This window comes from Misgurnus anguillicaudatus, chromosome 17 (assembly GCF_027580225.2).
Source record: "Misgurnus anguillicaudatus chromosome 17, ASM2758022v2, whole genome shotgun sequence".
Lineage (NCBI taxonomy): Eukaryota > Metazoa > Chordata > Actinopteri > Cypriniformes > Cobitidae > Misgurnus > Misgurnus anguillicaudatus.
Genome location: NC_073353.2, coordinates 30,098,658 through 30,121,825, shown reverse-complemented (window position 1 = coordinate 30,121,825; position 23,168 = coordinate 30,098,658). Strand labels below are relative to the sequence as shown.

Below are 23,168 nucleotides of genomic sequence, written 5' to 3'. Positions count from 1 at the left end.
TTTCTCTTTGCTCCCCCTACAGGTTGGAAGCGGAATTGTTCATTACCACTGTCGTAAATAATTTAGCCTACTGCAGCAACGCTGGCTCTGATTGGATTGCAACTTACCGTAAAGCAAGTTTTTGTAGTTTTCACTCGAACTACAGGACTGCGACCCAACGGTTGAAAACTTCTTTAGTGCGGTTTTGGCCGATAGAGGGCTGCAAAGCGCATGTGAAAGGGCTGTTCACCCTGTTTCGAGTGGATGAACGACAGAAACTTTTTGGAAACGTCATTTTAAGGTAAAAAAAACTCTTTGGTGTTGCTTTAAAAGGACCTAAAAACGGCACATTTTTGCTCATACCTACAAGGTGGCAATTTTGGCATTCTATAAAAAATTAACTATATGAGCTAGATCTTAACATACGTACTCTGGGGACACCAAAGATTTATTTACATGTTAAAAAAGTCATGTGAAATGCCCCCTTTAACACACTGTTGGGTAAAGTGTGGACAAAACAGGGTTAAATTAACCTACACTGGGGTGTATTGCGAAATAGTCTTACCATCGTCTGTATTGCAGGTCTTTGAGTGGCACAGTTCTTATCGCTGCACCCAGCACCATTAAGAACGCTGACAGTAGCAGAGATGCTCGTAAACCTTTGGCACAAATCAGAAAAGAAAAGAAATATCAGCTAGATTATCTTGTAACCCTTGATTAACTGATATAATCAGTCATTCGTGTAGGTCTATAAAGAGGACACAAACAAATTATGTGGGCTATCATGAAGATATTAGCAAATTAAAGGGAACGCTGCAGCTATTGAAAACAATCACGCATGATTTATTGGGGACAGAACAAATGTTTGCACGTCCAGGCATAATAATGAAATTCTTTACTCTGAGCATCTTGTTTGATTTGTGCACTTTAAAAAAGCTGGAGTTTAATATAAAAACTGTGGCCCATGGTTTTGGCAGACATGGTTTTTACAGCCGGTGGCAATCACTTTCTTGTTGAGAAGAAATTGGGAGGGTGAAATTATCCCATTCATGCTAAAAGCCCAAGAGTGGTTGAAAGGTTTTGCTTCCTGCATTTACTGACACAAACACTTTACAACTTGTGTAATACATAGCACAAGATATGTTGTGTGTTTGAGATGGCTAAAACTGCTATTTTCAGAAAAGACAGCAGCAAGGGAAAATAATTTTAAAAAGGTGTCACTTTATTTTTTAAACAAAGGTTTGAAATTGACATTTACAAAGCTAAAAGCTCCATCAAATTATTCTGATCATAAATGAATTAAAGTTCACAAAACATTTAAATTCTGGCATTTAGTCAACCTTGTGTTGTTGTCGTCTTGTATGGAGCTTAAAGTTAAACCAAAAAATTGACATTTTTAATCACCCTCATGTTGTAACAAACCTGTATGCATTTCTGTGTTCTACTGAACACAAATCAGGATATTTTGAGTAATGTTTATAATAACCAAACTGTTTTTTAGTTTCCTACTATGGAAGTCCATGGTGTTTCCATTTCCTTCTTCATTACAAATAACCTATCTTCCTTTGTGAACAGGTTTGTAACAACATGAGGGTGATGACAAAATGTTCATTTTGGGTGAACTATCCCTTAAACAACCAGGGTCACTATGGGCTGCATGGAAAGTAGCCGTACAACAATTCTCCAAAAGTTCTTCTTTATGGTCCATATAAGAAATAACAACACACAGGTTAGAAAAAAAAACAGAAGAAAGAGTAAATTATGACAGACATTTTTTCTACTCCCATTTCTATCACCCTGAAAGAGGATCAGCTCAGTATATTCTAAATTTATGACACAGCATTACTGTATGTGAACATTCAACTGTCTCCTGGCCAGCTGGAGTATTGGTGTGTATTCATAATTTACACTTGCAATATTTCCCTGATATCTCTTCTGACAAATGTGATGCTCTATTAGTGCATCTGTTTAGTTTTATGGATGTATTCATGATTCATTCAGTCTGACTCTATTCTGATTCATTCTGCCTTGAAGAGCTAGTATTTATTGTGATGTCATCCACGGCTTGCACTGACACAAAAGATGAGCTCAGTTTAGTATTATTCAATTGCCAAAACATCACAGCTAGAGTGTTACACAAATATAAGCACACTGATTAAGGTGGAGAGTGCACATTTTTGATGCTGAAATATTTTGTCCTTGTGTAAAATGCAGTAAGCTGATTTTCACCAACCCACTTTATCATTTAGCACTTAAAAGTTTATTTAAAGGGACAGTTCACCCAAAAACAAAAAATAACCAATAAATTCCTCACCATCAATGTACATTACTATCCTTTTTCAGCCGAACACAATCGGAGCCACATCAGAAAATGTCCCGCCGTTCCAAGCCTCACAACTGCAGCAAATGGTGCTTCTGATTTGAACCCAAAAAAAGTATATCCATCCTTTACAGAAGTAATCCACACGGCTCTAGGGGGTTAATAAAGGCCTTTCCGGATGCGATCGATACTATTTTGCAAAAAATGTCAACATTTAAATTTTTCCAAACTAAAATAACGAGCTTCAAGTAATGTTCAATACACGTTCCCAGTGCGTTTCCAGTGTATAACGTAGGATGTAGCATATGAGACGTAGTGGCCAAAATTGAGATTAAATATACATACAAACATACATACCTTGGTTAACTTCAAATTTAAGGACCTTTCAAGGACTTTCCAGGTCCAATATCCTCAAATTCAAGGACTAAATGTGGGGACACATTTCAAGTGAGAGCAAAGTTACATCGTGTTACCTTTTAAGATACATTGTTATAGTTCCCTTTCGAGGGAACTTGCGCTGCGTCACTGCGGTGACACTCTGGGGACGCCTTCCGGGGTAAGTGCGTCTGAATGTGTATATCAAATTCAACCAATGGTGAGGCTTAACGACAAAGACAGGGTAACGCGTAGGGGTGTAACGGTACGTGTATTCGAACCGGACCGTTTCGGTTCAGGGCTTTCGGCACGGTGCACACGTGCACCAAAAGGCCGAATGCATTTTGTGTGTGCCTGTGCGGAACATAATACGTGCGTTTCCGCACGAACATATTAAGTGGCGGAAGTCTCCGCGTTCAGCGCAAGTCTTCTGTCAAACATATAACATAATTCGGCCCGCAGAAAGATTTTTATTTACTTAGTTGTATATTCGTTTGATTATTGATGTAAACGTTTACGTGTCGTATCTAAAAGCGCATGTTAAACGCGTGTCAACGCGCTGCTTTGTTCTTTCAAAAGTCCGTGAGAGGATGCGCGTCTTTCGTTGCTACGCAATCATGAGACGCGCTTTCTGTGACAGCGAGAATAAGGAATGCGTGATCAGATTTTTCATCTGCACATCACGTCAATCATATCATTGTGCCAATGCGATCATCTGGTCGGGACAGAGAAGAGCTGTAACCCGGGCTTACTCAGCTGTTACTCAGCTGCGGAGGGGTTCGTTAGTAAAGTCACAGGCAGCTTACATTGACGACACAAGCAAAGATTAGGAGAAACGTGCAAAAGATCCAAGATGGCTATGTATGCAGCTCACTTATCTCAAAATGAGTGTATAATAAGTATATCATCATGTTGCTTGCTATGCAGTTACACATAGAGCAGTAATATTATTTTTATACAGAGATGGTACCTAGCCAATTCAATACTGTGAGTTAAACAATCCAAAATAAATCAAAACAGAAAATTTTTGGTGGCAAAAATGTAGGCTAATAGTTCATAAATGTATTCAGGAATTGAATTTGTTAGTTCAAGGTTTTAGTAGAAAAAAGTTTAAGAGAAGGTTAAGAAAAGAGTTACCTTCTGTTATAAAATAATGTAAAAAAGAACTTTGCAGTAGTATTTTATTTATTATTTTTTCATTTTATATATATTTTATGTGTTATATTTTAATAAAAAGTGTTTAAAAAAAGTGTAAACAAATTGTAAAAAAAAGTTTATAGTAATAAACAACCTGCAGTTTAATGTTTGCATTTTTCCCTTACTGTACCGAAAATGAACCGAACCGTGGCTTCAAAACCGGGGTTCGCACCGAACCGTGATTTTTGCGTACCGTTACACCCCTAGACTAACGCGGGAGGCAGGAAGTATATCGCTATCTGAAATAATGCCAAAGACGACGTTATAGGGACGCAGGAAGTATGGCAAGGGAGACGCAGCTTCTCGTTCCCTTCTCAGGGAACAACAGTTACAGTACGTAACCCGAGACGTTTCATTTGTCAAACACAACTATGCAAAAAAGCATTTTGGTATAAATCAACATTCGCATACAGAAAATATAAGCATTTAAAGTGAACAGTTTAGCATGTGTGCTTAAAAAGTCTAGAATTTTATGATATTATTCTACACTACAGAGGAAATAATATGGACTTTTTTCAGAAAACTTCTTGCATAAAATAGATTCAAGCACTTTTAATGACCTGTATCTATGTATGTATATTTTTAAAAACGTCCCAGGGCCTTGAATCCCCCCCAGATTCACAAACTTTCAAGGATTTCAAGGACCCGTGGGAACCCTGGATTTAGAAGCACCATTTACCATTATAAAGCTTGGAACAGTCAGGACATTATCTACTATAACTCTGATTGCGTTCGTCTAAAAAAATATAAATCATATAGATTAAGGATGGCTTAAGGGGGAGTAAATAATTGGGGTAATTGTCATTTTTAGGCCAAACTATTCCTTTAAGTATCCTCCTGACCAGTCCAACACTGCAACACTGGATAAACCAATTATTTTAATGAGCAATGATGATCCTTCTAAGCCTCTTTTCATCAATAATGCAAAGCATAACAGAACAAAAAGTTGGCATTTTTTGTGAACATTATGAACTAGCTAAAGAGGAAGCCAATTTTATTGCATGTAAGTGCCTTCAAGGGTATTCAGTATCAGAAGATCCAATGAATGAAACGGTTAGTACCGCAATCAGCTATGTGGTAATGATATATGCTGAATGGTTAAAGAACACTGAAATGCTACAATGAAATATGAACCCATTCTTAAGCAACACTCTCCACTTCTTCAAGTAGAAAGTAGGAGAAGGAAAAAAGAGGATATTATGGTTTAGATGGCTGCACAGCACTTTCATACTTGCATGTATAAGATTTCAGGGCTGGGATGTATTTAGATATTCATCCACAAACATAAATGACTGGTCTATGCTGTAAAAACCTAGAATCATGTGAAATTTCCCAGAGTCAGTGAAAGCATACTCCACTGCATAATATTGTGTGTGTGGTCTACTAAATACCATACAGAGACTACTACATTGATAAAACCATAATGTACACATACAAACAAAAAATAGTTTTTGCCTTAACTGTAGGTTGATAGTCATAAAGCAATTCTAGCAAAAAGCTACCTTTGACGAAGGACAAAGAGATACAACTTTTCAATCTCTTCCTCAAATGATATAATAAATGACAGGAAATACAGTAACTCCTAATTTAAATACTATATCTATTATTTACATCTGTCATTCAAAGGCAGAACATCTCACAACTTATTGTAAATCTTGTTTATGATATGTTATGGCATGCACACAGGTTATGATATGTACCCATACAAAAAGGCCTTTATATATGCCAAGCTTACATGACAACTTGTGTCATAAGGCAGGGAAGTGGTTTTGTGGAATAACATGTGACAAAAATATGACTTTACAGTTATTACTTTATTTCATCTGTAGGTGGTAATGAGTCCTCCTATGTGGTGTGTACTGTTCGGGCAAAATAGAAGTAACCTACATACATTTTATATGCTATAAACATAATCATTCCCTTGTGTGAATTCTCAACACCATTTTTAATACATGCCTTTGATGCAAGACTGATGAATATATTAAAGCATATAAGGATGAACGCTGCAATGAATTATGGGTTAGGGTCAAAGATAATCCAATATAAAGGTTTGGATGTTACATCACACCATATCCATAACAATGATCTAAAGATTTGTCTTCTTTACAAAACTGACTCAACGTATAGCAAAGTTTCTCAACCAGAGGGCCTTAAGATTAGTTAAAATTATTTATTAAACGAAAAAAACAAGCATTAAAATAAGCTAAAGCATTTTTATCGAGTAGAAATTGGGGGGGGGGGGCTGAGATCCACTGTCATCACAATTTGTAAAAAAATATATATATTATTAGATTAGATCTTTAGATAGGTTGTTATTTACAGGTGTTGTGGTCAAGACGCTTACCTTTCTTATCCATTAGCCACATAAACAACAGCCAGGGCAAAAAACCCACTGGACCCCACATCACCAGCACCGCGATATCTGTGGATGAAAACTCAAACACGTGTTTGGCTGAGTTCTGTATCGGACCCCATGTGTTCCACACCAGTCCTTGCATAAATCCCAGCAGTGAAAACAAGGTAAGAACGACCCATCTTCTCCCATACACCCGGCTCAACACTGGCTGTGTGTTGGTCGCTGGATGAGCCGGACCCAACAACGGTTCCCTTTCCCTCTCGGTGCTTTCTACGGCACCCATTAAACAGACTAAATATCACTTTTTAAAACCTCTTTGTGTCTGCCAAAAATGTCTTTAAGAAGGAAGGCTAAAACCGTTGACAGTACCTCATATATCTGCTGCCTATCTAAACAAAAACAACAGATGACACTCTGCTACAATCGAAACTTTATTGCGCATGCGTGACGTCCAGTCGGAAATGACATCATGGGTGAAACCGAACCTCGTTGTCCGCCATATTGGATCAAGTATTTCATTAACACAGAGGGGATTTGGAATCTTCTTCTGAGCCAAAATGGCCATAGTTTCGTTTCCTCTCTAGTTGAGGAAAATATCAGCGATTCTCACGTGAGTTTTGTTTACTAGCAGGATAAAAGGAATTTGAGGTACGCGGACCTTACCCTTAAGAAAATTAAAAGTGGTTTTATTTAAGTTAGGTTAAAGTGCAACAACCATGTTTTTGGCGTTTATTCTAAATATGGTAGAACGATGGTTACTGTAGTTAGACCCTAATAAAGTGCGTGTTAGTATGGTTTTACTACCATATGGTTACTCTAGTAAAACCATGATTCATTTTAATAAGCCAAGGGTAAAGCGAACCTATTTCCCCCCCATACTTTTTATTGTAGTCCACAGTCAGTGTATACGATATGGTGTATCTCCACGATATTTCCCAAAAAGGTTGATACTTTAAAAAGCTGCCTTAAAAGACATGCATTGGTCATGTATATTTATACTGTAGTTGTTAGTATACTACTACTAATACTAGCTTAATAATTGATCATGAAAGTAAAACTTTAGTTAAAATTTTGCATTCTTCTAAAATATTATTTACCCAAAATGTGTTTTATGAAAGGCAATTCTCAAATGTTTTCCTTTTTTTTATTTTGCGCAGAATGGATAGTAAACCTTTTAGGCCAGATGAGGCGAGAAGGATTGTCCAGTCTCTGCAGAAACCTGCTGTGTTTCTGAACATGACCACAGACTGGCCAGCATTAAACTGGAATGTAGAGCATCTATCTTCCTGCCTTACAGACAGAATACAATTCCGCATTGGAAGAAAGACCGAGAATAAGGGTAAGCTAACTAATTTAACCAACGGAAATAACAACCAGTTGCAAAAATTGACATGTAGTCCAATTTGGACTGAATGCAATTATTGAACGAACATTTATGGCCCTGTGCCTTCTGCAGATGTTTATTCATATAAACATACAAATTTAGTGATTCCTATCAGAATAAAAAAATATTTATTTTTAACAACTATTTAAAAAAAAAATTTCTGGGAAGGCCTAAGACACTACATAAAGTTTGCAGGGGTTTTGGTGGTAAACAGCTGATGGTTTATATTATAATGCTATTTGTAATGGAAACCATTAAAATTGAAAGATTTTTCAAGGTGTGTTGGCTATCAAATGTATTAAACATCATCAGTTAGAAACAAACGTAACTTCCGGTAAACTTCCACAAAAAATCAATAACAACAGAGTAGCATAACAACAAGAAGATTAATTTAGTTTAATCACAGCTAAAGCGTATCAAAAACTAAACTGAGCTTATGTTACTGTGTAAAATGTGTACTGTTTAATATAATGCTTAACTACATTCCATAAAAATGCTGGGTTATTTTTAACCCAAGCATTGAGTATACAAGGGACGAACCCCACTGTTGGGTTAAGTCAACCCAGAATTTTTTAATATTTGACCCAACAATAGGTTAAAACAACCAAGCATTTTGGTTTGAAACAATCCAATATAAGGTAGGTTAAATCAGTGGTTCTTAAACTGGAGGCCCCAGTTTTATGACATTTTATAAAATACATTCATTTATCATACATTCAGTGTAAAAAAACCTCAGAAAAATAAGGCTACTTACCAACCGCAATACATTTTATAGTTTAATACTTTTTGTTTAATTCAAATTTTAAAGGGGTGGTTCAATGGTATTTTATGCATTCTGACACAGTTATAGAGTTGTTTCCTCATGCTAAACGTAGGCAAAGTGTCTAAAAAGCAGTTGGGCATGTTAGAGAGTATTTCTGTGCTGAATGAACTTCGGCAGGGTTCGTACAAGTTTCTGAAAGTTTTTTTCAATTAACGGTCCAGCTGGCGCTTCAGGGGTTTTAATACGTATCACTTCTTTTTATGGACACTTCCCCCGAAAAAAACCCACCCACCGGGAGTTGCTAGAACTTGCAAACATCACATCATGTGACACAGCTTTGTCTAATTTCAAAACTCAACAATGGCACAAAAGAAGAAGTGTGTTTTTGGATGTAAGGAGAAGAAAGCCAACCTTATGGAAACAATGGATATAGTTTATTATCGGACGTAACAGCGGCGTTTTGCGTGTGTGTGTGTGATGCGTTTTATTGAAAAGTCCCAACCGGGTCATGAGTTGCATGCTGTAAGTAAGACTTCTGTCTTATGTTGAAAATAGGCACGTGCATATTATATAAATGACACAAACATGTAGTGAGTGAATCATAAGTTAAACGGTGTTTTATAGTGTTGCATGACTCGTACTCACTCCTCCCATGGTAGTAACTCCTCCTTCTTCATTTTTCGTATGTTATCGAAAGATTCAGTAGCTAATCTTTCTTTTATAAATCTGATTAAACTAAAGATTCTTCGGAGGTATAAAGGATGTAATACTACTCTGTAGGTACTCCAAATTAACATCAGAAATGCAGAAACAGTGTGTGTTATGTGAGCTTTAAGTTATGGAATGTTTTATGTCATAAATTTTATTTGGAGAGCCATAAAGGGATGCACTGTACACAAGGGGGGACGCATGCCAGAAAAGTTTGAGAACCTCTGGGTTAAATTACAGTCTAATGGGTTGGGTTCATCCCTTTTGAGCCAACATTGGGTTGAAAATAACCCAGCATTTTTTTTAGAGTGCATACATTTTTATTAAAAGATAAATATTTTTAAAATTTGTGGAGAAGCCCTATAGAAAATATGATTCTTTTGATAAACTGTTCATTACATCTTTATTCTCTTTATTTCCATTTTTGCACCAGATCCTCTTTTTGAAACGGAGTGCTCTTACATTGAAGCAAATCTCAAAGAGTTTCTAGACTGGACTGCCAAAGATGGAAAATCAGTTGTTGGGCCATTTTCTGGATATCACTCCAAAGAGTTCTGGGTGTATGCTGATTACAAGTACATTGCCCAGCTTTTTCAAAACAAACCTGCCATGTTTCAGGTAAACCTTTTCAATTCCAGTTGCCTTTGATTCAGAAGACCTATGAATGTACTTCTACAAAATTTATTAATCTTTGCTTCTGTCAATTTAAGCTTTTACTAAAACATTTTTTAAATGATGTTATAACTGTTAACATTAGTTAATGCATAGTAAACTAACATGAACAACTGTATTGGCATTCAAGGCGAAGTGCACAATGTTTGAAAAACGCTTTGGAAAACACACTTGTAGCCAATCAGCAGTAAGGGGCGTGTCTCAGGGCTCCAGACCGCTACCAAATGGTCGCATTTTGCCACCAAAATTTGAGAGTGTGCCACTGAATTTTATATCCAGTCGCACATGTGCAACCAGTAAATTTGACCTTTTTTTTTAAATGTGACACTGAATTTGAAACAGCGCATTGTACTTTCTGCATCTATCATCAAAGTATTTATTAGTAATACAGTGGAAATTAGTAGAAATGTGAATATTTGGTTAGCATGTTGATTTACGGTGGTGCCCCTAAATTTTCTGGTTGTGCCCCTAAAATTTTCAGTTGAGGGCCACTGTGCTCCTAGTGAAAAAAGTTATTCTGGAGCCCTGTGTCTACTAACCGACATCCTTGCGGGGTTGCGTATGTATGGGGCGGGTCTATCTGAAGAAGATCCAGATTCTATTGGGGTAGGGGCGTGTATGTTTAGATGATATCAAATGTCAACATTGGCTTTCAAACATTGTGCACTCCGCCTTTAACACACATTAACTAAGACTAACAAATGCTGAAACGCTATGGGGCATTTTCCCAGACAGGTCTTATCCTAAAACCCATGTTAGAGATGCCTTAATTTGAAAACACCTTGTATTGACATATCTTAACACATATTAGTGCAATTGTTTTGTTTCAAGATGCACACCAATATTGTTTTTTGTAAAAACTACTTTAATTTCCTAAGAAAACTAACGCCTAGTCTCGGAATAATCTAAACCCTGTTCGGGAAACCGCCCCTATTTTACTCATTATTACTTTATGTTAGCTAATTCAATGTTCTTTCAGAAGTTTTAAAGTGTTTTGAACCGCTATAATGGGATTCATGCAAAACATTCATTTAGACAACAAGACACTATTCTCCTAATATTCTCCCATCATCAATCATATTTTCAGACCTCATCATGCAGCACATTATCCCATTCACTTTGTCAGCATGCCAGTTTTGCCCTCCTGACTAATCCTTTATGAAGTGGAGCAGTATTGCTCACAGGTGCTATCAGCTTTGATCAATAAACAGATTGAAATCATCATTAGTATGCATTGCATTACTCCCCTTGGATGCTTACCTTTGATTTTATGAGCTCTGTGAAACTGTTTATTACTTTTGTTCCAACATCTCTGAAAAATGTATCAGATATTAAGACCAATTAATTACTCCCTGCTGTTTTATCATTTCAGCAAAAAATATCCCATGGCATAACATTTTCACACTGTGGACACTTAATGATATTTTGAGACACTTCATATTGTGTTTTCTCTAAGGGAGCAATGACCGAATGCTCAGTTCTATCTCTCGTTCGTAATACGTGCTTATACGTTGCCTGTATTGTCCCTGCCGAGTAGGACACCCGGAGACAAGCAGACAGGGGACTCTCTACAATGATGAATAGGGTAGTTTAAACACTGCTGAGGGCAATTCATTTATGGCCCCCCTTGGAAATGGCAATAGTTTTCATTTATCTATTTTTCAGGGCTGCATCTCTGAGCGTTTCCTTTCTGTTTTATTGAAGTGTATTGACATCAAATAGACCATCAATTTATATTTTGCGTTATGTAAACAAACACTATACCTGCAGGATGTACTGTGGTCAGACTTTGGCTTTCCTGGCCGAGATGGACGTGACAGCACTATTTGGATTGGCACACAGGGTGCCAACACTCCATGTCATCTTGATTCCTATGGTTGCAACCTTGTCTTCCAGATTCAAGGCAGGTAAGATCCAGAAAATACTACTAAAAGTGACAAAAATACCCTATATATAGTATATAGTAGGGCTTTCAGTATTTTTGCATAACATATAGTCATTAATTTAGATATCATTTTTTATTTAAAGAGCTGTAAGAAGTCTCTATAAATTAACTACAAAATTAGACAACCGTTTTTCCTTTAACCACATGTCCACCCGATTTCATTAAACCCATTCGAAAATACCAGTCAGATATAAGGACTTTTTATGTGTAGTATTCAGAACAAATCACATTTGGCATTTTTTTAAGGTATTTAACATAAATGGGTAACACGTTGCGTTGTATGATAGAAAAGGTGTCCCTTAAAATCAGCTCCATTTAAAGGCACACTCATTTTGCTCATTTTCCAGCTCCACTAGAGTTAAAGATTTGATTTTACCGGTCTTGGAATGCATTCGAAGATCACCGTGTCTGGCGGTACCACTTTTAGCATAGCTTAGCACAATCCATGGAATCTGATTAGACTATTAGCATTGCGCAAAAAAATAACCAAAGAATTTAGATTTAAAACTTCTGTAGTTACATCATGTACTAAGGCCGACGGAAAATTAAAAGTTGCAATTTTCTAGGCCGATATGGCTAGAAACTATACTCTCATCAATAGCAGGGGACTATTTTCGGCTGCTACCTAATGTCATTGCGCTGCCTGCAGCCATGTTACGGCAGCAAAGTCCTTGATTATTACGCCAGAATGAGAGTATAGTTCCTAGCCATATCTGCCTAGAAAATTGCAACTTTTAATTTTACGTCTGTCTTAGTACACAATGTAACTACAGAAGAGTCAAGTCTTAAATAGGAATAATATTGAAACTCTTATTTTTTTGTGCGATGCTAATGGCCTAATCAGATTCAATGGATTGTGCTAAGCTATGCTAAAAGTGGTACCACCAGACCCGGAGATCTGCTGAATGGATTTTAAAACTGTAAAAATTAATGTTTAACTCTATGGGAGCTGGAAAATTAGCATTTTTTTTTTTTTTGGAGTGTCCCGCAAATATCAGCTATTAAGGTTTTTTTACTTTTTTAACCACATGCACAGTTTGTCTAATTCTATAAATAAGGTTTAAAAGCACAATATGTAACATTTTTGTAAATAAAAATATGCAAAAGCCACGTGCACAGTGTAATATATTTGAGGTAATTTTGTACTTGCATTATCCTAAAAGTTCCTAAGGATTTGTATTTTGTAAATCCAGGAAAATTCCTGTTTTAAATAATGGCTCGTCCCTTGTCATTGATGCAATATCCCCGGTTTCTATTGCAACACATGGGGTTATACATCATGTTATACGGCAGTGGTCTCAAACTCCCGGCCACTCTCTCTGCGGCCCGTGGCACCTTTCGACAATATAATATAATCTCGGCCGCAGAAAGATTTTTATTCACTTTGTTTTATATTCATTTGATTTTTAATTTAAACGTTTAAGAGTTCGTTCGCATGTCGCGTCCAACAACGCGTGTTAAAACGAGTCGTTTCTTACTTTCTTAAGTGCTTGGGAGCGGAAGTTGCTCTCCGTGGTGTGGCGTCACCCGTTGCTATGCAGCCATGAGCCGCGCGCTCCGTGATTGCGAGGATAATAGTATGCGTGATCGGATTTTTTTACTTCCGGTTGGATATCAGCTGTTACTCTGAGAAGAGCTGCGGTGGGGTTCACACCAACAAGTCACAGCTTCTGGAGACACCGCATAGGGAGGCAGACCAATAGATGTAATGCAATACATAAATTACAGATAAGAAAAAGAGCCATCAAAGTGCCCAGGTTAAGAAAAGAGGAAAGATGAGGAGAAATGTACAGAGGATAAAAGTATGTATACTGCTATATATAATGAAGTATAATATATTATTATGTATGCAATTACACATAGAGCAGTATTATACATTTTTTCTGTTTATCTAACTTATGTAACATTGACTACCCATTCAAAAGTTTTAGGATCACTTTCACTTATTCATATTTTTACACATATAATAGCAAATTCATTAAAACTGTGGACCAACAAAGATGGAACATAATAAAGTCAACACTATGACTGAAAACAATCCAAAATAAATAAAAACAGAAACACTTACTGGTGGTAATTTTTGTTATAATAGTTTATAAATGTATACAGAAATTTAATTTGTTAGTTTAGTGCAAGGTTTTAATAGGCCTTAGTTATTAAAGATAAGGTTATGAAATAATTTACTTACTTTTATAAAATAATGTATATTTAAAAGATAAAAACACTGCTTATATATTTTTAAGTATATTATTATACATTAAAGGAACAGTATGTAGGATTGTGGCCAAAACTGGTATTGCAATCACAAAACTTGTGGCTAAAACTGGTACTACAATCACACAACTGGTGGCCAATACACAAAATGACAACATAAACATCAGTTGAGGGCTGCAACTCCACTTTTTAAATGAGAATATCCTGGCCAGACCACTGTTGTCAGTGATATAAGTTTTTGAAATGAACATGATTTCTTAATGTCTAGTGACATATCAGGGCCATTTTATGATTAATTGATATAAATTTCTTACATACTGTTCCTTTAAATAATAGAATTTAAACAATACATTTACAAAAATATTGTACTTTTTTTAACCAAAAATAGCTCTGCGGCCCTCCGATGAAATGTCAATCTCAGAAATGGCCCCAAGCCAGTTTGAGTTTGAGACCCCTGTTATACGACATCTAGCACGTTGCTGTTGTGTCGTTCATTATTGCTTTGAAAATGCGACTTCTCATGGCGAAAACTTACCTACTGTGCCTTTAAAGTGACAGCAAATCATTTCCTCAAGAGCTCTGTTTTTCTTTATGTTAGTGTACCTAATTAATTCCTGAGCTATTAATGGAAGTAAATCTTTCTTCCCATTAAATAAACAGACAGTACAGTGATGTGAACAGCTATTGAAAGTTGTTATTTACTCTATTGTGAGAAGCTGTACCTGACAGTGATACACATACACCTTCATGTTATCTTTATGTGAAGCTTGTCCTTGTAATTCTTTATTGATGCTTCTTGTATTGAGCTGAACCAGTCAAATAACAAAAGTACAGTACATAGCGTTATACTGTATATTTTCTGGTGATCTGAAACTAAGAATTGAGTAGCGCCAACGATAGGCAGCAGCATCATATACAAAGTATAATCTTGATATTGTTTTGATGCCCTTTATAATCTAGGAAACGATGGCACCTCTTCCCTCCCGATGACACGCCGTGCCTCTACCCAACTCGTATACCCTACGAGGAATCCAGCGTGTTCAGCCGGGTCAGTGTGGTCCAGCCTGACCTGAAAAAGTTTCCTGCTTTCAAAAGAGCTCGAGTTCACACGGTCACTCTGCAGCCTGGTCAGGTAAAAAAAACATCTTGTACCTTGCTAATGGTGTATTGTTGTTAAACTGGGATAACTGGCATGTCAAGGCTTTTTGTGCAGTGGCCAGAGGCATGATGAGTAGCAAATTTAATGTTTGTTTAAGTCTACAGGCATCATCCTAGAGTGTCGACAAGCCACATGATTCAAAGTATCATCATGCTCTTTAGTGCAGGCATTTGTGGCACGGGTTACGAACCAAAATTTAATACTTTTGGTTAGTGGTTCAATTAAAAAAATGAGCAATAATAATACTGTAATACTAACACTGATGTAATACTACAAAAGTAATAGTAGAATAGATTTTAAAACGCATTATTACACGGCTCATTGAAATGCTTGATTTTGATTGGTCAGTCGCAACATTTGCAGGTTTGTTTTTCACAGATAACAGTCGCTCAAAACTAATAGCACGCTGTGGCCCGGATGCTGCAGGTAATTTTGACAGGTACAGTTTAATATAAATATGTATTTTAATAACATATATCAGTGTTTCCCACAGGATTTTGAGAGACTGTGGTGGTGATGACGCCACCCGCTAATTAGCATATATATTACGTCATCATGTCATGTTTGCGTTTGATCTAGTGTTGGCACCTGAAATATGTTTCACTTCTACTCCTTGATCTGTATCTGTATTTGATCTGTAATATATATAAAATTATATTTTAAGCCGAATTAAGATGTTTTAAATAGTGAAATAAAAATGTAAATGTGAATCATGAAAATTCTATGCGTTGGGGCCAGTGTTGATTCTGTGGTGGGCCACCACAAATAAATCAATGTATGGGAAACACTGTATATGGCATTATGTTCTTCTCTCCGCTTCGTGTCCTGATCACACTTTCGTTATAACAACCGTCTGCATGTACATTATACCGCTTATTACATGGCTATTTACTTCATAAGAAAGGTAAGGTCATTAAATATTGATTTGAAATATTTGCTAATTTTTATCGAATACAGAGCTTCTGAGGGGAGAACCCATTTTTATTTTCGCTAAGTTTAAGATAAGACAAGACATGAAAATGTAATGAACGACTATTTGGTTTAATCATTTGTAAATATAATTTTATATATGTTATTAAAATACATATTTATATTTCATTTTTGTGTAATATTAAACTGTTCCTTCTCAAAATGATTTGCAGCATCCGTGTTACTGTGTGTTATTAGTTTTGAGCGGCTGTTATCTCGGAATAACAATCCTTGGAATGTTGCGACTGGCCAATCAAAATAAAGCATTTTAGAGTGCCGTGTAATAAATAATTATATCTATTAAAAGCATAGCATTTGCAGTTCAAAAGGTTATGGGTCATTCGACACATACTGATAAAATGTATATCTTGAAATACTGCAAGCTGCAAATATATATATTAAGAAGTTTATACCTACATGTTTGATCTGAGACTTGCTGTAGTGATGTCATTGAGCACATTTTTCTAAAACCGTCAATATAACGTTTCCCAATTGTCTTTCTGAATGCTGTATCGCAACAACAGGCCCTCTGTGTGCAGTGTAAACGATGTGTAAATGAATGTTGTGTGAAAGCTGTGTGTGTGTGAATAGCACACCCTTTTTCAGATTCCAGCAGCGTGTGTGAAACCTCTCCTCTCGAGCTCTTTGAGAGGCAAGACGGTGGCAAGGCAATTAGCGGCGGTCTTACACAGCGAGCACACTCTCAGAGAGCCCTCACACTTTTCACAGCATACTAATGAAGACAAGAGACAAACTTTCATACCAGTGCAGCTTACACTGCTCCACTGACTCCCATACACACAAACAAAAATGCCAACTTTCCTATTTAAGTTTTTCTTTACATCTGTCAAAAATATACAAAATGCACAGAATTGTTTAAAAAAAAAGATATTCTATTTAAAGGAATAGTTCACACAAAAAAATAAAAATTCAGTCATTGTTTCTTCACCTTGATGTTGTTTTAAACCTGTATGAGTTTCTTTATTCTGATGAACACAAATGGGTGATTCTCACAAAATCCAGATTTAGAAGGTGTCCAACATCAGAATTTTTAAAAAGCCCTTGAAACCATGCACATATAAGATTAAGGTCTGAACTTACTATAACCATTATTTTTAGAGGATTAAAAAAATTCCTAAAGAATTATAATATTTACATTTTTTAGATTATCATTATCAAAAATTATCATTACCGCAACATTATATTACATTAAATATATGCATTTACAAAATCATTTTTCAACTTTTATCTGGAGAGAAAAAAATAAGAACTGCTTACCTGGTTGCCATCTTGAGTGTCACAGTCAACAATTTTTAAGTGAATATCCTTTTCGACCATTTTTATTTTATGAAAATGTTAGTTCATTGAGGGCTTAAACAATGATTGAAAATTGTTGCGGAGGATGAGGAAAATTTTTATATTCCTTATTATTGTCTCTGCATTTACCAATGATCACCAAATACCACATGTTTCTTTACTGTAAATGTTTATAGTAACATATAGATTTTTTAATTATAAACATTTCCATGTCAAAGAACCCAAATCCAGTCATGGATACGTTGCGGTAATGAACAATTTCCCCTTAAATGTGGAAAAAACAACAAAATTGGTTTGTATGATGTCATTTGAAATCATGTGCAAAACTGTATGCTTCTTATTTTGATACTCTTACTTTGCATTTACTTTTTTTATCAAAATGTCTAATGACACCTCATAAGTCTAATTTCCCGAGAATCACCCAAATGAAGATATTTTGTTAAATGATTGTAACCATACAGATGGTTGATGGTACCCACTGACTTCCATAGTGCTTACTATAACTTTGGGTACCATCAACTGTGTTCATCAGAAAATACAGGTTTAAAACAACATGAGGGTGAGTAAATAATGACAGAATTTTCATTTTTGAGTGAACTATCCCTTTAAAGGTGCCGTAGAACGTAAAACTGTATTTACCGAAGCATAGATAAATAATACTTTTTACATGGTAATGTCATATCCTGAGCCATTTCCTCGTTCTTATGTAAACCTTGTGCATGCAAAGGACAGCTGAAAACACGGCAATCTCAGCGTAACACCAACTGTGACGTTACAGTAATGATGTATGCCCTAAACATTAAATTAAGTACAATGTTGTTACAATGTAAAAACAAAGTTGTGACTGCTGAGTTAGCACTATATGCTAGTTAATGCTATATGCTAGTGTTTTGGCTGAAGTTGTCCATACTGAAAAAACACAAACTTAGCACTCAAAAACGCCATTAACAATTTTCAAACAATTGATTATTCCTTAAATTCCTTATCTTTGTCTAATACAGGCTCAAACATAAAGTCTGTTTACACACACACAGAGCTACTGAAAGAGCTGCTCTGAGAAACAGCCAATCAGAGCTCAACATTATTATTCATGACCCTTCAAATAAGGAAAAAATAGACCATTTCATTATAAAGGCAAATCCTAGGGTTTTAAATGGACATGTTAACACATTTCTGGGTAATTTTTGTACTTGATAAAGCCATATGCAGACATCAAAGAACAAATTAACATTAGTTCAATGCATTTTTGGCACCTTTAAATTCTTATGAAAGTCTGGATTACATTGAATCTAGTTTAGTTTTATATGTGATGAGCTCAGATGCAAAAATCCTCTAAACGCCACCTCCTTCAAAAAATTAGATGGTGTTATTAACTGAATGCTTTCCATCAAAAATACAGGTTTGTTGGCAGAATCCATTAAGATTCTAATAACGAATACTTAATTACAAGAAAACATGTCAGATGCACTTAGAGGGTTTTGCATCAAGTCGAAAGTCTCTCTCCCTAACACTGTTTATACTGTATGTGGGACATTTGAGTTGGTGTTTGTTTACTGTGTTATTTAAAAAGTTTGTTTAAATTAAAAAGTACTGTAGTTGAAAATCTACTGACCCTAAACTAATCTGTAACTATTGCTAGAATATTGATTTGCTTTTTATTGCTTGATTCAAGTAATATGATATGAGACAGAACACAGCTGCCACCTGGTGGTAAATGCTGCTTTATTATTTATCCCAGCTTGTATTTTTCTTTGAATAACTCACTATCTTCTGCTTTCACAGACAAGGCTTAAGGCTAGTCCTAGACTAAAACACATGTTTGGGCTGTCTCTACTAAAAATGTCTTGCACTAACAGATCTTAAAATAAGCCAGTGATTGATGTCTCAAGATACACAACAGTAACGTCTTTTTCTAAGCCATGTTAATAAAAGATGCTTAAACGTCTTAATTTAAATAAGGCCTAGTCCTGGCTTGAGCCAAACCTTATCTGTGAAACAAGGCCAACAATGTCATGTGCTTGTATATAGGTGGTTGATCAAATAAATGTCAATTTTCATTATTTAAAACAAATAAAGTTTTATGCACCTCGGTTTTAAAGGAATAGTTTAATAGAAAATTGAACTATTACTTTATGGGGCGGTTTCCCACACTCTAAGAAAGGCGTCGCGCCTAGGAGAGCTCGGAGGTATTGTAAACCGGAAGTGCACATTAAATAGCGCAAGCTTCGTCAGATACTTCAAAATGCAAAATATACGTTAGCAGCCAATGTTAATCCTTAATGATTTGGGACAAATATGACGTTATTTAATGTTAAACTATGTGAGTGGCGCTGTGTGGCGCGATAGGGATTTGAGCAACTTCCTTAGTCACAGCTGGGAGGCGCGGACAGGCACCACCTCGTGGCGCCGGTGTGCGTATACTCATAGAAAACAATGTGTTCGATTTTTTTAGAACGGCGCAGCGCTGAGCTGCACGGCCGGTGTGCGATCCCCTTTATGGTGTCATTTCATGTTGATTTTGAGTTCAAATAAATAAAAGGGTCAACACAAAGTGTGTTGTTCCAAAAATAACACAAAGATGTGTTAAATTAAAGGAAAACACCACCGTTTTTCAATATTTTACTATATTCTTGCCTCAGATAAGATTAATTAATACATACCTATATTTTTTCAATGTGTGCACTTTATCTTTCTACAGCGCCTCGTGAATGTGTTAGCATTTAGCCTAGCCCCATTCATTCCTTAGGTTCCAAACAGGGATGAATTTAGAAGCCACCAAACACTTCCATGTTTTCCTATTTAAAAACTGTAACATGAGTAGTTACATGAGTAAGTATGGTGGCACAAAGTAAAACTTTTGTTTGGAGCCGTAGGAATGAATGGGGCTGGTCTAAATGTTGACACATTTAGGAAGCGCTGTGCAAAGATTAAGTGCATGCATTGAAAAAAGATAGGTTTGTATTAATTCATCTAAGTTGAGGTAAGAACATAGTAAAATATTGAAAAATTGTGGTGTTTTCCTCTTAAGGACAATACATTAGATGTTGTCCTTAACTAGATACAAGGGGGCGGTTTCCCAGACAGAGTTTAGGTTAATCCAAGACCTTATTTATATTAGGTCATTTAAGAAGTTTTTACAAACATATCTTACAAAAAAACACTACAGGTGTGCATCTTAAGACAAAACAATGTCGCTATATGTTAAAATTAAACAGGACACAGTGGGGTTTTTTTAATGAAAGCAGCTCAAACATGCATTTTAGTCTGGGACTAAGATTAACCCTGTCCGGGAAACCGCCCCAAGATTGGTTTAGATTTAGCAAGGACTATATTTACAGTAGGTGTTTAAGTAGTTTTTGCAAGCATACTTTACAAATAAACATTACTGGTGTGCAAAACAATGCCAATTATATATTTTAAAGGAGTAGTCTACTTTATAGACGGGGCCCATCGACTCACCACAGTATTTTTTCCTACGATGAAAAGTCAACTGACCCCATCTCTAAAGTGGACCACTCTTTTAAGATTTTTGAGTCCAAGCTGGTTTTATTGCCTTTTATTTACCACCATTCAATATTTTACTATGTTCTTACCGCAACTTAGATTAATTAATACATACCTATCTTTTTTCAATGCATGCACTTTTAATCTTTGTACAACGCTTCTTGAATGTGTTAGCATTTAGCCTAGCCCCATTCATTCCTATGGCTCCAAACATAAGTTTTATTGGGTGTCACCATACTTACTCGTGTAACTACTCATGTAACAGTCTTTAAATAGGGAAAACATGGAAGTGTTTGGTGGCTTCTAAATTCATCCCTGTTTGGAACCATAGGAATGAATGGGGCTAGGCTAAATGCTAACACATTTACGAGGTGCTGTACAAAGATTAAAAGTGCACGCATTGAAAAAAGATAGGTATGTATTAATTTGTCTAAGTTGAGGTAAGAACATAGTAAAATATTGAAAAACTTTGGTGTTTTCCTTTAAGCCCTGTCTGTAAAACTGACCCTAATATTTAATAAAAATGACATTTCACTCAACTGTTATGCTAATACTTAGCTTGTATTAAATTGTAAAAAAAAAACAAAAATGTTGCTAGGTCTCGTTTGGATTTGGATTTCACTGTATCTGTTATATAGGTTAAGGTGTACAGTATATATTAGGTGCTGTGATTGCACAGCTATGTCTCTTTGCTGGTTTTAATAGTGCAGCAGTGTAACAAATGTATTTTTAAACCTACAAGTTTTCCATGTAGTGTCATTTAATACATGAAGACAGCCAAATGCTATTTAAAGTAGTTTTTTTAGAAAGGCACACTGCAGGAAACTGATTAATAATGTAAAAATCGGTCTTGTCCAGCTCCTTTTGTTCTGTATTTTTATAGTTTTGACAAAGTGCTCTTGCATTTTCTCAGGTTCTGTTTGTCCCCAGACACTGGTGGCATTATGTGGAGTCACTGGATCAAGTTACCATCAGCGTGAACTCCTGGATTGAGATGGTAAGACACACTTTACTTTATGGCTGTGGCATTAGTGCTTCTCACAACATCATATTTTATTTTCGATAGAAGAGACAGTCACTGCTTCCACTGTAAAAAAACAATCACGTAGCTTTCCTAAATCACATAAAATACCTCTTTAAAGGGTCCCAAAATGAATTGCATAGCTGATTGCTCAATCCGTCTGGGTTACACAAACTGTCTTGATGATTTAAGCAATAAATTAAGCGATTACTTTCAATTTAATTTAACTTTTAATGTGTACACAAGTCAGGTTCAGATAGAGAAGATTTGCATATTAAACTTGTCCACTTCCCATTATGTTGTCATAGGATATAGATGATGAGGCCAGAGTAGAAGAAGCTCTTACCAAGACTATTGTGTGTGCCATGAAAAGTGTCCCCAGCTTAGACAATGAAGACCACTGGCTCAATCCTACTGAGGTAATCACTATTGCACATATAGCCACAGTATATAATCCATGCATAATATTATGTCGTACTGTTTGTTCTGTTGTTGTTGTTTTTTAGGAAAGAGTATCATCTCATGATGAAAACATGCACTATTTAAACCTAGCTGTTAAAGCTTATATGAATAAAAGGAGAGATGGTACAGAAGATCAGTCCTTACTTCCAGAGCAACACACAGCAGTTAAACGTGACTCCAGTGGACTGTTAAAGACTCCAATGCCTGACCTTTCCTTTGTTGTCCCCTTCGGACCTCATCTAATTCCTGTCAATTGCGCTGAAAAACCTTGCCCAAAAGACGCATCATGTTCTCAAGGGTACAAAGACACCTCAGTATCTCAAAGTACACAACCACGACTTAAATGCGAAGGTGAACTTGGAGGTGATGGTGAACTTGTTCAAAGCTCAGGTGTGCATGGACAGGAAGCAGGAAATTCAAGGGCATCGAATGGACCAGAGAATGGTGTACAAATATCAACCAATGAGATGCTAGAGTGCCTGGTACACCCTGATGTCATCGCTCTGATTACAAGACTTATCGTGCGCAGACAAACGGAGCTTAACTCTTAAAGAACTGGATTTTTATTGTAAATCTTCATAAATAAAAGATGTTGATTATTATGTCTGTCAGTCATTCTGTTCAATAGCGTCTGTAGTCAGCTATGTTTAATTCTTTCCCCGCCATTGATGAGTTAATTAAAAGAAAATATTTGCATAAAAAACATGTTCTTGATGAGTTTTTATGGTTATGTGTAATACTGCGATCCACTAGATGGCGCACTTACCCAATTTATAAAAAAACTGAAGCAAAAATGTTTTTATTAATTTTGAATTCCGTGTAT

At 36.1% G+C, this 23,168-nt stretch overlaps 2 protein-coding genes across 3 annotated transcripts in view; one reads left to right on the top strand and one right to left on the bottom strand.

Annotated features, from left to right (window-relative positions):
• slc49a4 (solute carrier family 49 member 4) overlaps positions 1 to 6,667 on the bottom strand; it is a 64,913-nt gene extending 58,246 nt beyond the window's left edge. The window contains exons 1-2 of the mRNA XM_055214879.2: positions 6,216 to 6,667; positions 545 to 638 (exon numbers count right to left, since the gene is read on the bottom strand). Of these exons, the coding sequence (XP_055070854.1) occupies positions 545 to 638; positions 6,216 to 6,510 (389 nt within the window). The 5' untranslated portion in view covers positions 6,511 to 6,667. The remainder of the gene's footprint in view (positions 1 to 544; positions 639 to 6,215) is intronic.
• Positions 6,668 to 6,694: 27 nt separating this feature from the next.
• On the top strand, positions 6,695 to 22,947 carry hspbap1 (hspb associated protein 1). 2 transcript variants are annotated; one of them, XM_055214881.2, is made up of 8 exons: positions 6,695 to 6,837; positions 7,385 to 7,566; positions 9,516 to 9,700; positions 11,525 to 11,661; positions 14,874 to 15,045; positions 21,776 to 21,859; positions 22,192 to 22,302; positions 22,390 to 22,947. In XM_055214881.2, the coding sequence occupies exons 2-8, from the start codon at positions 7,386 to 7,388 to the stop codon at positions 22,894 to 22,896; spliced, it is 1,377 nt and encodes a 458-aa protein (XP_055070856.2). In that variant the 5' UTR covers positions 6,695 to 6,837; position 7,385; the 3' UTR covers positions 22,897 to 22,947. The 2 variants fall into 2 exon arrangements, with proteins under 2 accessions (XP_055070856.2, XP_055070855.2); XM_055214880.2 differs by having other exon boundaries at positions 6,736 to 6,875.
• Positions 22,948 to 23,168: the final 221 nt, after the last annotated feature.